The sequence below is a fragment of the Branchiostoma belcheri genome, unplaced genomic scaffold (genome assembly GCF_001625305.1).
Source record: "Branchiostoma belcheri isolate BF01 breed outbred unplaced genomic scaffold, Haploidv18h27 scaffold15, whole genome shotgun sequence".
NCBI lineage: Eukaryota > Metazoa > Chordata > Leptocardii > Amphioxiformes > Branchiostomatidae > Branchiostoma > Branchiostoma belcheri.
Window position 1 is genome coordinate 2,363,514 of NW_017802935.1, and position 16,108 is coordinate 2,379,621.

General features: G+C 39.2%; 1 protein-coding gene across 1 annotated transcript in view; it reads right to left on the reverse strand.

Moving 5' to 3' along the window:
- Positions 1 to 13,695: 13,695 nt before the first annotated feature.
- The window catches only part of LOC109465298 (thrombospondin-type laminin G domain and EAR repeat-containing protein-like), a 35,608-nt gene continuing 33,195 nt past the window's right edge, over positions 13,696 to 16,108 (reverse strand). Inside the window, 3 exon segments of the mRNA XM_019762494.1 lie at positions 13,696 to 14,729; positions 15,134 to 15,238; positions 15,608 to 15,795. Coding sequence (XP_019618053.1) covers positions 14,576 to 14,729; positions 15,134 to 15,238; positions 15,608 to 15,795 — 447 coding nt within the window. The 3' untranslated portion in view covers positions 13,696 to 14,575.

Here is a 16,108-nt window from a genome sequence, read left to right on the forward strand (position 1 = left end):
AGCATTAGCTCTAGATACAGGGACAAGGTCATGTACGGGGTGAATAGAAACAAAAACACCATCCCCATCCCCCCTGCCAGAATAAAAAGACTTCAGAACTCATTCCTACATCAGTCTATCAGACTCTACAATCAGACTGTATAAACTTGTCATACCTGGGATGTACTGTTCATATAAGTAGTATGTATATATTGATGTATATTTGTATGTAACAATGTTATGTGTTTATTTTGATGTAATGATGTAAATACCAATGCCATTCAGGCAATATTATAGTTCTATTTTGTATGTCTGCAAATGTCTAGTGACTGTTGCTATAGACTGCATCTTCAGACTTTGTCTAGTCAAGGACATTATGTATAATGTCAAGGACATTATACATGTTTAGTGAATAAGCACATTAAACCACCGTACCAAATGTTATTCAAGCGTAAATCCATGAAGATAATTATATAGCGATAATTGTATCTTGAGGCATCTCTCCTTGCCTCAGGCAATTTCTTTACTGAGAAAGCCTTGGCTTCTAAAAGAACCCCTACTTTTACATATTGTGTAGCCCGACATTTCTATTGGTTTATTTTCGACCTGAAGGTCGCTCGATGTTTCAGATGAACATCCCTCGGATAGGACGTTAAATGGAGGTCCCGTGTTTGGGAGAGCCACACCCCACGCACGTTAAAGAACCCACCACACTTATCGAAAAGAGTAGGGGACCTTCCCAGTGTGAGTGGTTCAAACCTTACAGTCTGGTCTCGGGGTTGACATCTTTGAAGAGGTGATAGTCACCTGTTATGTCAATCCTTCCACAAATGTGGTAAATTGTCATAAAAAAAACATTTGTTAAGATAAATTAGTATGAAAGGATGCATTCTTTTATATTGGTGAACTTTCGGAGACCTTTTGATACAACAATGTATCTGTCACCAGTCAAACAAATATCTGCATACACTATTGTACTATTCGAAATGGTCTACAGATTCTACCTCCAGGTTCTCTAAGTAGGCTCCGGGGGACCAGTACGTCGTTCTCAAAGGCAACACTATAGCTGCATCCCCGTAGGAAATATACTTTTGTTTAAACGCAAAGTGAATCTACCCGAGACCATACCTATTTGATTTCTTTCAGATTCATCCACTTCAGCTTTATAATCAGAAGTGCCACTAGGTACAACTCGAAAGAGGTCATATTTTGGCACAAAAAAAATTGACTTAAGTCTTCCTCGTTGTTATAGATTCAAAATTGATAGAAAGACCTTCATTCAGAAACTGTTATGTTAAACGTTGCTCAATGGATTTAGTTATGAATTATAAGTTGATGCACTGGGTCCAAGTTTGATAGAAGGTGAGAGAAATATTAGACTATTCCAGTCTCCAGTCTCTTCGATGTCGGAATGACCTTGCTAGGGGGAAATAGTTTTCCCTGAAAATACTACCATACTGTTGCATCACCTTGTTGCTATGCTATGCCAATTAATAAATATGAATAAATGAATCGTGACTCTTTTACTTGCTGTCGCGTTTCCTTTACCACCCCGAACCTGTAATGTAAGAGTCCTGTGACCTTTCACCTATCAAATCTACGGTTTGTAAATAAATGGTGAAATGTAGGGGAAGGCCCTGCACAGTGTCAAAGTGAATAGCTCTGTGGCAGAGGAAATGTTTAGGATCAACTTTTCAAAAGTACCTTACAATGTCTCGTGGGTCACTTGGCTTCATTCAAGGTACAGATTGCTTGTTTGTTTGCATAACAGCGAAAACGTACAGTCGCCCTGAAATTATGTACTTTGTCTACGTACATTGCTACACTGATTTCTACAGTTAAACACTAGCTGCACCGTTATGTTTTGATCGTTTTCTACAGTTAAACCTTAGCTGCACCGGTATGTTTTGATTGTTTTCTACAGTTAAACCTTAGCTGAACCGTTATGTTTTGATAGCACCACCACCCTGGCCTTGGTACTGAACGCGATATTCCATTCGGGACTATTGTTCAGTTAGAATAGAAAACCATCTGTCTGTAGACCAGTGTCACTTTGCAGCACAGTACAGCAAAAGTATGTAAGTGGCGGTCTTCCTTCCCGCTGGAGACCATAACACTAATTTGAAGACTACTTCCTTGTTGTTTGTAAGAGAATTTCTAAGAGAAAACCATAAATGTCTGTATCTGTATCAGTATAGCCGGTGTAACCGCCCTTCGGCGTAACACATCTTGTCTGACATTTTAGAACAGTTGGTCATATTGGAGCAGTTCATTTTGTAAGGTAGTAAATCTGGGAAAGTAATGTTAATGGACTAATGTTATAAGGATGTGTTCATTTGGAATAGCAAATTATACATTACTTTTACGCATAACATAATGAAGGTGCAGAGGGAACTATCAATACTTGTACTTGTTTGGATGTGTTACCTAATAGTATCTTCTGTCAGTGAATCCACAGTAGTCATGATGAAACAGAACACTGGTGATAAATGATATCGTCTTTTCTTCAATCTTTAACTTCTTTATTTAGTAAGGAAGTAGATATAACAATTTTAGTACTTAAGTTTCCTTTCAAGTGACTATCTTGGCACAATTTTTACATTGTTTTGACCACCTTTACTTAGATGTCAATTCTAGCTTTATACATCAATGTATTAGCTAAATCTATTGAGGTGGAGTAATAGAGTTACTTATTTTTTTCAGTCCTGTTGCCAAAAAAAGGGAATGATGTATCATATCTCAAGCAGATAAATGGGTGATTGAAATTCTGCACATGAACAGAAAACATTATTGGGTCAGTATTTAGATCAACAGCAGAATATAGGACCACTAATAGGAAGTAGATGTGCTACAAGTGGTGTAAAATTAGTTACAACAGTTTTTCATTTCTAAAATGAGTATCTTGGCACAACTTTTACAATGTTCCTGCCCCCTTTACTCAGATGTCAATTGTAGCTAAGTAGTTAAGTGTATTAAAACTTCTGATAGCATGAGGCCGTTTCTATCTTTTTCAGGGCCTGTTGTCCAAAACTTGCTTTTCCTGCTTCACAGAGCCTCTGGTAATATCAAGGAAGCACTCTTGCTGCAGCAAAGAAGAATCCAATAGAAATGTAAGTGAGAATGTAAACTTCACTAGCATAATGAAGACCCTCCAACACACATTTCTGCATTACTGAGTTCTGTGAGACTTCACACACGAACTAGTTCTGTGCCTTCATATGCACTACTCTTTATCAATCAGCACCAAGTAATTATTCAAACCTAAGAAAACTAGAAGGAGAAAATCATTATTCCTTCATGGTCTGCAGGACTGAAACAGAAACAAGTTTATAAAGCAGACAAGGGCTTCTCTGTCAGTCTCACACCTTCATTTCACAAGAAGTTGGATTAGATCCTTAGAAGCAGCAAAATGCACTAATCTGTAGAACTTTAAAAAGACAGCTGGGACAATTTCATTCCTGTCCTTGGTGCTGAATTCCTGGTATCCCTTTGCAATGAATGTCACTGTTAAAGAATCAAAGAAGAAAGAAAAAAAAGATTAGGAAGGGAAGCAAAGGAAAGATGTGTTTTGTCTGTAGGGTCAAATCCTGCATGTTCCCGAGGGCAAAGGTTCAAATCCAAGACTGCTGTCACTGTTAAAGAACCTTTGAATATCGAAAAGAAAAAAATAAAGGAGAGGAAAGATGTGTTTTGTCTGTAGATGCAACTCCTGCATGTTCCTGAGGACATGGGTTCAAATCCCAGCATACTGTAGATGTCAAGAAGGTCCCTGTGAGAAAGCAAAGTTATGAAGAAGAAAGAAAGAATGAAAGAAAGAAGAAATTGAAAAAGAAAGAAAGGTGTGTTTTGTCTGTAAGTGCAAGATCCTGCATGTTGCTAAGACGGCATGGGTTCAAATCCCAGAAGGCTGTAGATGAGGTTTACTGTTCAAGAACCATATACATATGTATATGTGTCATGAAGTTCAGAAGACAGAAAGAAAGAATAAGATGCTGTCTTCTGGTGTCTCAAATCTGCATCAACGTCTAAGACATCCCTCCTTCCAGTAGCCTCGAGGTAGCATGCCTGCAGAAAAACAACAAAGAGTAAATATTTGTAACAGACTCTCAGAAAACTTAAATCAAATCAACCCCCATAATTTCTAGTTTTTTAAGTCATTCAAAAATTGATGATGTCACTTTTCTTACGTAGCTTTTAAGGAATTGACTTCAAATCTTCTGTCTAGCCCACCAAATTAATACAATTATATCATTTTACATCTACTTTACATATGGCTTATATTTGTAGCAAAGTTCTAACAAAATTTGTAAACAAAAAAGATTGTTATCTGCTTCAGTTCCTGGTGTCCAAAGCTTCGGGTAGCCTCGATGCAGACATCTATCCAGGGAACAAGTCTGTTGGTTGGTAGTCAGGAGACAGACATCTTTGAAGAAACAACCTGCATAAAAAGAAACTACAAACATATTAGATAAGTTTGAAAGAAATAAAGAATGTAAGAAATGTTTTAAAGTTATACTTACATGTTTACCTGGGAGATACAAACCTATCCCTGTCCTTGTCACTCCACAAAGATTTTCTCCATCTCTCGAAAAGTCGCGTAAAAGTCGTCGCTCTATCTTGTAACTTATCGCGAGTAACTCACACCACAGAATTCAGACACGGTTTCTTTATTTGAAATTCTTTATTTCCATCGCAGGCGCAGCATACAGAGTGTGTAAAAAGTATAAAATATCAAAATTGACACAAAAATGTCTCCAAAAGTCGCGAAGAAGTCTTCTAACTAATCGCGAAGAAACTCACACCACAGAATTCAGACACCATTTCTTTATTTCAATCGCAAATGCAACTTACAGAGTGTATAAAATGTATTAAACAAAAAAAATTCCCATTTATTGCTGCAAGGACCCCAGTTCCCTTCCCATCATGGGGTAAAAAAACACAAAAGATTGAATGGCCCGAACCCTAGATGATACTAGAAGGTTTGCAAAGGACCCCCCTTTATTAAGCAGTATGAGGAGAAAAAGCACATGTTAGTAACGCATGCAGTCCTTAATTACATGGCTCACCTTGCTGGCATCTTGGTTGTGGCTTAACATAAAAAACAGGTGTCCTCTTGAGATCGTTGACTAGGCTAAAATTTGGGGTGTGCCTTGTGTTCACATTATAAATTTTTTGAAAACAAGAAGTTTTGTGCTTGACTTCCATCTACCCACCCGCCACCCCCATAAATTTGTGAACTAAGACCTGCTCTCTGAATCATCACACACTTTTACTAACTACGTCCCTGCTCTAATTTGGTTTTTAACTCACCTTATTTCTGGATCCTGATCTAAAGTCAGAGTGCATGTGAACTCAGAGAGCAGGCCAAAGGCATGTGGAAGTACTGCCTTTCAACTTTAATTAACAAATTCAAGCACTTGAGTTTGTTCAATCTTAATTTCCGTAAATTGCTTGTACAAGGTGAAGAATCATCTTATTCACAACCTTTGATCACAAAAAATATTCAGTCTTTATTAAAGATCTTTATTCAGAATCGTTTTTGAATGAAGTGCTCTGGTGTCCTTGGTGGTCGTAGTCTCTTGTGGTGAGCATCTTCAGGAATGGCTGCAGGATCATTACTAAGTCCGCCTTTTCTCTTACGAGACGGTAAAATTAAAATCCATCTTTGTACTAAGGTGGATGAAATGGTTACTTGTCCACCTTTTCACATACAAGATGGAAAAAGAAATTAATCTCAACATTAATTCCACCATTTCTCCTACATGATGGTGATAAAGTTCTAAAACTTCCATCTATTCAATTACTAATAGATGGATGAAAACATTTCTCATTCAGTGTTCCATCTTCTCCTTACAAGATGGTCGGGTAACAGGCATAACACTGTTCCATACAATGTCTCATCTCACTTACAAGATGAGAGTGAGAAAAAATCGTTGTGGCTTGCAAGTTAAATCTAATACAGTCGTGTGCCTGAGGCCCTGAGCTACTTCATATCTCTGACTCTGGTGGTCCATCGATGCTGATGATGTCATCTTCCATGAGCTCAGGAACAGTGGCTTACTTCTAATTCTTAAACATTTCTATCCAAGTACAAGTGAAGTTCTTTCAGCACAACCAAAATGAATTTCTTTACCAACCCTGATGAAGGCAGTTGAAAGCCAGCAAGATATCGGTGAAGAAAGTTGACTACCGGTATGGTTGGGCTGAAAGAAGTTTACTTGTTATCCCAAAACCCAACTACTTTTGTGCTATGTTATTAGGGATACCTGTCACAAGGCACTTTATGTTCCAAAACGTTCCCTACAATTAACACATTTAGTGAGCAAAGCCAAAGTAGAGCTTGGCTCAGATCCCCCCACCCTAACTTATAATATACCACCAGCATAGAAGGATATCATACAAATCCCATTTGACTAGTTGTCTCCCTTTTCTTTGATATGCTTGCTTCCTTCAAAGTAGCCTGGAACAGTGACATCAATGGCATCAGTCTCAGTGGCCACCAAAACCTCATCTGAAAGCATAAAAGAAGTCTCCATTTAAAAGCAAGTTGAATCTAATCATTAAAATGTTTTATTCAGCATCTTCAAAGCATATGTTCAAAAATTAAACTTGTAACTTCATTGACATTTGTAAATAAGTGAATATGAGAAAGGATGGAAAGGAATTGATGGGAGGAGAAAGAAATGAGAGAATGAGAGTGATAAAAAGAAGGGATACAGGGAGGGAGGGAGAGACAGAAATGAGTGGACTTTGAAGCAGAATCTTTACCTTGTAGTCTCGAGGGCCCAGCCTCTGCTCTGCTTCTAGTAGTCAGCAACCACTGCTGCTTGTCATCCTTCAGTATAGCAAGACTTCTCCTGCAGTGAATTTACTCAGGTGCAAAGACAAAGATAGCCGACCACTCAAATTTGAGTGTGGCCATGAAACAAAGAAAAGGAGGAAAAAGTCACACAAACAACATAAAGAAGGTCGACAACTCAGCTTGGAGCGTGGCCTTTAAAACAAAGAGAGAACTGTAATAAAAAAGTCGAAAAGTTAGCCAGCTGATGCTCCTTTGGAGCACTGCTGGAAGAAATAGGGAAGCTCTGCTAAACCTAGAAAAACTAGAAGGCCAAAATTATTTCTTTCCATGGAGTCTGCAGGACTGAAACAAATACAAGTTTATAATGCAGTCAAAGGCTCCTCTGTTGGGCTCACACCTTCAATTCACATGAAGTTGGATTAGATCCTAAGAAACAGCAAAATGCATTAATCTGTAGAGCTGCATGGAAAGTTTCATTCCTGTCCCTGGTGCTGAATTCCTGGTGGAACCTGCATCCTAAGTAAGTTGGATTCAAAGAACAAAATGTCATCTACCAGGAGTTCAAGTCCCAAGCAGCAGCACAAACTGCGCTTACTGAGAATACACTGAAAGGCAAAGAATGTTGATCTGGAGTCAAACTGAAATACATGTACAAAGTTTGATATGACGTAAGAAACCTGTCAGTCTACCAGAGGGTGTTGGCTCAAATCTCAAGCATCTGCACACTTAGAGAATGAACTGAAAGACAAAGCCTTTGTTAGAATATTTGAGTTAAGTTTTAATCCAGTAGGTGCAATGCTGTATGTCCACAAAGCATGGACTCAAATGCTGTAGATTAATGTCGCTGCTGAAGAATCAAAATTGTCAAGAAGACAGATATAAAGAAGGAAGGAAAAGAAAGTTGTATTTTGTCTGTAGGTGTAACTGCATATTCCTGAGGGAACTAGTTTGAATCCCAGCCTACCATAGATGAAGGTCACTGTGAGGAAGTTAAGTTATCAAGGAGCAAGAAATAAAGGAGGAAGGAAAGAGAGGATGTGTTTTGTCTGTAGGCGCGAATCCTGCGTGTTCCTTAGGACATGGGTTTGAATCCCAGCATACCATAGATGAAGGTCCCTGTAAGGAATTTAACTTATATGGAGTAAGAAATAAAGGAGGAAGGAAAGGAAAGATGTGCTTTGTCTGTAGGTGCAACTCTTGCATGTTCCTGAGGACATGGTTTTGAATCCCAGCATACCGTAGATGAAGGTCCCGGTGAGGATGCAAGGTTATCAAGAAGTAAGGAATAAAGGAGGAAGGAAAGGAAAGATGTGTTTTGTCTGCAAGTGCAAGATCCTGCATGTTCCTGAGGGCATGGGTTCAACTCCCAGAAGGCTGTAGATGAGGTTCACTGTAGTTGAAGAACCATTGTATATGTGTCAGGTAGTTAAGAAGAAGACAGAAAGAAAGAATAAGGTGCTGTCTTCTGGTGTCTCAATTCTGCATCCTCCTCTAAGACATCCCTCCTTCCAGTAGCCTCCAGGTAGTGTCATGTGCCTGCAGAAAAACAAAGCATATTTGAGTATTTGTAACATACCCTTGCAAAACTTAAATCAACCCCCATAATTTACTGTTGTTAAAGTCAGTCAAAATAATCTGATGATATCACTTAGCCTACATAGCTTTTTTAGGAAATATGTTTCATATACTCAGCTTTTGAAAGCTGCTTCAAGTCTCTGTATCTTCAAAATAAATACAATCATTTCACATCTACTTCAGACAATCACATCTTTACACTTGGCTTGTATTTGTATCAAAGTTTTAACAAAATTTGTAAACAACAAAGATTGTTATCTGCTTCAGTTCCAGGTGTCCACATCTTCAGGTAGCCTCGATGCAGACATCTATCCAGGGAACAATTCTGTTGGTTGGTAGCCAGGAGACAGATATCTGTGAAGTAACAACCTGCAAAAAAAAAGAACTACAAAAATATTAGAAAAGCTTCAAAGAAAAAAAATGTAACAAACGCTGCAAAGTTATACTTACATGTTTACCTGGAATATACAAACCTATCCCTGTCATTGTCAGTCCACAAAAGTTTCTCCAATGTCGCGTTTCTCCAAAGTCGCGTTTCTCCAAAAGTCGCGTTAAAGTCGTTGCTCTATCTTGTAACTTATCGCGAGTAACTCACACCACAGAATTCAGACACGGTTTCTTTATTTGAAATTCTTTATTTCCATCGCAAGTGCAGCATACAGAGTGTGTAAAAAGTATCAAATATCAAAATTGACACAAAAATGTCTCCAAAAGTTGCGAAGAAGTCTTCTAACTAATCGCGAAGAAACTCACGCCACAGAATTCAGACACCATTTCTTTATTTCAATCGCAAATGCAACTTACAGAGTGTATAAAATGTATTAAACAAAAAAAAATTACCCATTTATTGCTGCAAGGACCCCAGTTCCCTTCCCATCATGGGGTAAAAAACACAAAAGATTGAATGGCCCGAACCCTAGATGATACTAGAAGGCTTGTAAAAGGACCCCCCTTCATTAAGCAGTATGAGGAGAAAAAGCACATGTTAGTAACGCATGCAGTCCTTAATTACATGGCTCACCTTGCTGGCATCTTGGTTGTGGCTTAACATAAAAAACAGGTGTCCTCTTGAGATCGTTGACTAGGCTAAAATTTGGGGTGTGCCTTGTGTTTACATTATAAATTTTTTGAAAACAAGAAGTTTTGTGCTTGACTTCCATCTACCCACCCCCCATAAATTTGTGAACCTGCTCTCTGAATCATCACACACTTTTACTAACTACGTCCCTGCTCTAATTTGGTTTTAAACTCACCTTATTTCTGGATCCTGATCTAAAGTCAAAGTGCGTGTGAACTCAGAGAGCAGGTCAAAGGCATGTAGAAGTACTGCCTTTTTAATTTACCAAATTCAAGCACCTGAAAGCTCTATCAAATTTTGATTCCAATGTGAAGGATTATCTTTATTCAAAGTCTTCATTCAAAACCTTTATTCAGAATCTTTATTCAAACACTTATTCATAATCTTTATTTAAAATCTTTATTCAATGTTGGCATTGGTCTCCTGCGTGGTCGTAGTCCCTTGTAGTGGGCATCTTCGGGAATGGCTGCAGTCCACAGGATCATTACTGTCCGCCTTTTCTCTTACAAGACGGTGAAAATAAAATCCATCTTTGTACTAAGATGGATGAAATAGTTACTTGTCCACCTTTTCACATACATGACGGACAAAAAAAATTAATTCCACCATTTCTCCTACATGATGGTGATAAAGTCCTAAAACTGTTCCATCTATTTAATTACTAATAGATGGATAGAATCATTTCTCATTCAGTGTTCCATCTTCTCCTTACAAGATGGTTGGGTAACAGGCATAACACTGTTCCATGCATTGTTTTAATTTTTTTTCAATCTTTCAAGATATATCCATATACATTGTAGTCTTATTACTGACTTCATTAAAACATATACAAAAAGCTTGAATATGTCCTTGGCAACTACAACCATATGAGTTTTCTTGTTCTTCTTCTTGACCTTCCATTCAGGTTTTCTTCCAGAGAACTACTAGTATATCATACATGTCTAGAAATTCTATCCCTTAGCCCCTTGTTTATGCAAAGGTATTCTTTAAGGTCTTTGTCACAAGGCACTTTATTTTCCAAAACGTTCCCTACATTATCTCAAGTTTAGTGAGCAAAGCCAAAGTAGAGCTTGGCTCAAATCCCCCCTCCCTTTCTAATATTATCAGCAGACAAGGATATCATACAAATCCTATTTGTGTTCTAGCTGTTCTCTTGATGCTTGCTTCCCTTCAAGTAGCCTGGAAACAAGTGACATCAGTAGACAGGAAGATCTGTAGTAGAGAGAGGATGGCAGATCTATAAGGAAGGAGAGAGAAAGAGAGACTTGTTAAAACTTGGTTATCCTGGCGAAAACACCAACAAGCTTATCCTTTAATATCACAGTTTGATACTGCAAAGACAAAGCCTTTTGACAAAATTGTCATTGAGTAAAAGAGAAGCAGCATATCAAGTAGGATTTCAACATGTAACGGTTTGAATTTTTCCTTCTGTTTCAGAAAGTCAGTGCATGGGATCAAATAGGTGCCGGACTCAGCATTTGTCCTGGAGACCATGGAGAAAGTACTTTTAAGAAAGCTGGAAATATCACAATACCATACCTGCTTGCTGGCATCAGGAAAGCTATTCTACATCAACAGCAGGGCAGACAGGAATCAACGACATCCCTCCTTTGGTATACGTATTCTGTCCGAAAAAGAAAAGAAAAATGTTATCATCAAAAACGCAACATGTTGTCAAAGTAACATGAACATGAACATAAGAAGTTATTGGTGTGTCTTAAGTGACTTGTAAAGGCAGATATTGTATGATAAGGAAATTTCACAATAAACATCAGTAGTTTTTAAAATTGCTGCAAAATGTGGGGAAAAGACAATAGCTTACTTAGTTCTGGTTCATAAATATCTGCTGGTGATCTTGGAGGGTTCTGCAGTTCGTTGCTGCTGAGCCAGGCGGCGCTGCTGAGCTGGAAGTGAGCAACAGGTGTCAGCGAATGTTTAAGATTCACCTCATGTTTTATCATAAGTTTCGCCAGAAATAAATATAAACGTCACAGTTCTGGGTGCCGAGGATTTTTATGGCTTTTTTGGGGGCAATATGTGAGAGAACATGATTATTTTTGTGCAAATTGTACCGCTACTTCGCCGGCCCTGTATGGGGCAATGCCAAAACTCGGGCGGGACCTTCCGATTGTTTGGGCCGAGCGCTGCAGTCGATGAACCCGGTATGGACCCGGATTTTTCTCAAAACGTCTCGAAAAATATAGCCAAAAGTAGTTTCTGGAATATTTTTCCCGGCGATTCTGAGGTAAACTTGTAAGACTTCACTACTTGTCATGATATTGACGTAAAAACTATCTCAGCTACACAGGTGCAATGATTGACAGCTCCGTCAGACGAGAAGGCGCCGGCGCTCCGTAGCTATATATTGTATATGACAGCCCAAAAAGCAAACACGTCAAAAATCAAAGAAGAAATGTCATAATTAACAAGAATGTGAAGTAAAATTCACACAACAATGTTTTTTTTATTAGCTTTTGTGAACTTCAGCTGGTCACGCGATCCGCGCCGAGCAATGCGTTGTACTGTAGGCGGGATCATGCACCTGTTATCCCGCGGGCCCAACTACGCACGACCGATTGACAGTTTTCTCAATTTTTCACAGATAAAAAAAGCTAAAAGTGACTCTACTACTTGTTGGAACTTTTTTTCCTGATGGTTCTGAGGAAAACTTGAGGAAAATTAAAAATTTTCTCGACCTTTTGACGATTGGGATCCACACCGGGCATTGCTAAAGTTGCGTACGGGGTCATGCTCCTCTTCTCCCGCCCGCCCAACTGCGTAGGGTCGCGGTACAATTTTCTCAATTTTTCAGGGATGAAAAAAGCTAAAAGTGACACTACTAAATGTTGGAACGTTTTTTCTGAGAGTTCTGAGGAAAACTTGAGGAAAAATAATCAATTTTCTCGACCTTTTGACGACTGGGATCCATACCGGGCATTGCCTAACGTTACGTACGGGGTCATGCCCCATCTCTCCCGCCGGCCCAACTACGCAGGGCCGCGGTACAATTTTCTCAATTTTTCACGGATGAAAAAAGCTTAAACTAAAGTTTAAGTGACTCAGCTACATGCCGAAGCAACTTGTCTGAAAATTCTGAGGTAAACCTGAGGAGAAATTTACAGTTTTCTTGAACATTTGACCAACCATCTAATTCATTGTGGTGACTCCGGCCATATGTATGGGGCAGCTGCAGACCGACACACGAAGAGACATTTTTCTCAATTTTTCTCAGATAAAGAAAACTAAAAGTAACACTATGACATGCCGGAACATATTGTCTGAAAATTCTGAGGTAAAGTTGAGGAAAAATATCAATTTTGGTAGGCTTGTTACCAACCACCCAAACGCCGGCCATATACACACGGGACCATGCTGACGACATCCCGCCTGCCCAACTACGAAGGGCCGCTTTAAAAATATTTCTCAATATTTCTCAATTTTTCACCAGTGAAGGAAGCTAAAAGTGGAAGTACTACACGTCGGAACATTTTGCCTGGAAATTCTGAGGTAAACTTGAGGGAAAACATAACGTTTACGGGAGAAACACTGACAGGAAAAATGTACGACAATCTCGTCATGCGTAAGGTCAGCCTATAATCCTACCGTGCATCACAAATCGTGAAAATATCGGGGAAACCGTGTCACAAATATCTTAAAATCAAATTGGGACATTTGGCAACGATATATAGAAACTATAGAAGATGAACTGTGGATATAATGTGGTATTTACCCGTAAAAATGGGGAAATTCTTACCTCAGTTCTGACGGGACGCCCAGGTCCAGTCTCGTCTGCAGGTGCAATGGCGCCAAAATTTTGAATGAAAGATTCTTTGATGTAACCTTGAACGTGATTGGCGCTCACAGGAAGGGACAAACCATTTGTTACATGGGTATAATGCTAACAGAAAATTATATTTCTTTTCTTTTTATCACCGTTTAAAATTGATTTCACAGATATTTTGTAACCGATAACACTGTTTTATTATTGGAAAATGTATACATCAGAGTTGATTCATTGTATCAGAGATGTATCCACTCAACCCCCTATCTTATAATGGTTGATCTCCCGCCGCGTAGAAAAGGGACATTTCATTTCCATTGAATACGTCCTGTAAGGGATGTTTCAGTAAACACTTTGGGGGAGGGGCGCTCAGACCCAGACGATCTGTTTAAAAAAATCCACAAAGTAAAACCAATGCTCTATAATTCTATAGTTCACGGAGTAGTGGCATGGTGTTCTCTTTTTCCCTACCAGTATGTAATTGTACATTTGTATATTCGGATGAGCATATCAGAGAATGATGTTCATCGTCTAAGAAAACTTATTCATATCAATAGTGTCAATACTTATGATAACAGATGTGGACAGGAAATAAAACAGGGTAGAAAATCATATATCATTTATAATACGAAGATTCCCTATACTAAATTAGAATCACTACTTGAAATCCACAACTCTTTTAAAAAGTATTTTCACCAGATAGAATTATGTTCCATTTTCACTCGTGCCAGTTTGCAGCAGAATAACAATTTCAATTATTTACAAGATAATTAACGTTAGATTCAGGACAGATCAACAATAAGTTATAGTTAAGTTCTCTCAACACTATATATACGCTGAAATTGGCGCTAAATATATACATATACATCATACAAGGCGTATAGATAGAACAACCACATCACAGCACATATCGACATACAATCATTATTTAAAATAAGCGAAACACGAGCTATTAAGTTAATAAAATCACAATCTCTACCCTTATGAATCTCAACTATGCATCCAGGGTTGTATTTTCTTTCGCTGACAAGTTGTTCTCAGAGTAGAATGGTTTCCCTTTCTAGTGCAAGCCTAGGCTCTCTTTCTGCCAGAGGGTGAGCGCCCGTATGCGTATGTACAATGTGGGAATAGACCCAAATTATATTTGTGTAGCAAACCATACAAAACGTTAAAAAAACTGTTCGTTCTCTCTATAACATCCGTTTAGTGATTTATGAAATCTCAGCGGTCGCAGCCAGTCTCTAGTGGACAGTGTCACATCGACGAAGACTCCAAAATATATATGGTGCTCGCAGGCACACTTCACGCAGATGCACTTTGTTTCGAATCAAGGTACGATTATGCTAAATATACAGTTGTTTCAGTAAGTCCGTATCCTGAGGACTTTTGAGACCCTTCCCTTGGCGTTGGCGTAGACCAGGAAGGACTCTCCGTGCATCTGGAAGAACTCCCAGTCGGCGCAGCTGGTGGTGGGGATGTTGTGGACAGGCTTGAACTTCTCCACTCCCTGCCATCTAGCGACGAAAGAAGGAAATGCCGTTTTTATCTATTCCAACATTTAGTATAAGACATGTCGACGGCACACTTAAGTTTTTTTTTCAACTTCTTTTTATGCCGCCACCAACGCAGACATACGGAAGAACGGACAGCAGGCGTACTCATTTTCACCTAAGTAAAGTGAAGAAATTCGTGTCAAGTGCCTTTCCCAAGGGCACAAGATCAGTGGTAAGACAGGATTCGAACATGGGACCTTTTGGTTCCGAGCCGGACGTTTTGTCGTTACGTCACACGAAATACCGTTTGATCAATTCAAGCAAATTTTCAAGAGGTGTAATCAAAGGGAACGAAAATGAATCGTCAGTATCTATTTCTCCACCAGTTTTCTTTACCTTAACAAGTATGTGAACTTGTCTATTACCTGTACACGACGCTGTCGACGTCGTTGCTTTCGCCGTCGTCGTACGAGTTGGCGACCACCAGGTAGTTATCCCTCCCAACCCGGAACGACTCCCAATCCGTGGCGCTGTCGTCATGACAACAACAGACGGTAAGGTTTTAGACCAATGATCATGAAGGCAAGAAACGAGATCCAGCAAAATGACAATACAAGTATACGTGACCAAACATGAAAGAACAGTGGCAGAAATAAAATCATGAAAATTCACGAACTATTGTTTAAGGGTCCGGTCACATACGCCGTACAATCGCAAACAGAAAGCACTCTCGGGACAATCGTAATTGTGCCGTACGAGAACCAGTTGTTTTGTTACGAAAAATCCCACGGTATCAAAATTGTGCGACGACCTACGATTGTGACCGCACAGTACCGTACAACAAATATGTACAAAGATGTATGTGAATATGTGAAAGTACAAAGGTACTACATATGCACCTGTGAGTTAGGATATTCTGGAACTCTTCAAACCGCTGTTTCTGCACGTTAAGCTTGTAGATGGTGGAGTTGATGCTGTATCTATAGGAGCTGTCCAGGGCGTGAGGCCCGTGGTTGAAGGCGTTTGCCGCCACGAGGAAATGCTCCTTCCCGATGTTCATGTACTCCCAGTCCGTACAACCCATGGTCTGGGGGATAAGCAGGAACGGGAAGATGAAACGTTATTGGACGATTAGAAATGAGAGAGTGTGTGGGAAACTTACTTGGAAATGATAAAGACAATTGCATAAACGAATTCTCAAGTCTACAAGCTAAACTGTACTCTAAGTTCCGACAATGCGTGGGAAACTTACTTGGAAATGATAAAGACGATTGCATAAACGAATTCTCAAGTCTACAAGCTAAACTGTACTCTAAGTTCCGACAATGCGTGGGAAACTTACTTGGAAATGATAAACACAATTGCATAAGCGAATTCTCAAGTCTACAAGCTAAACTGTA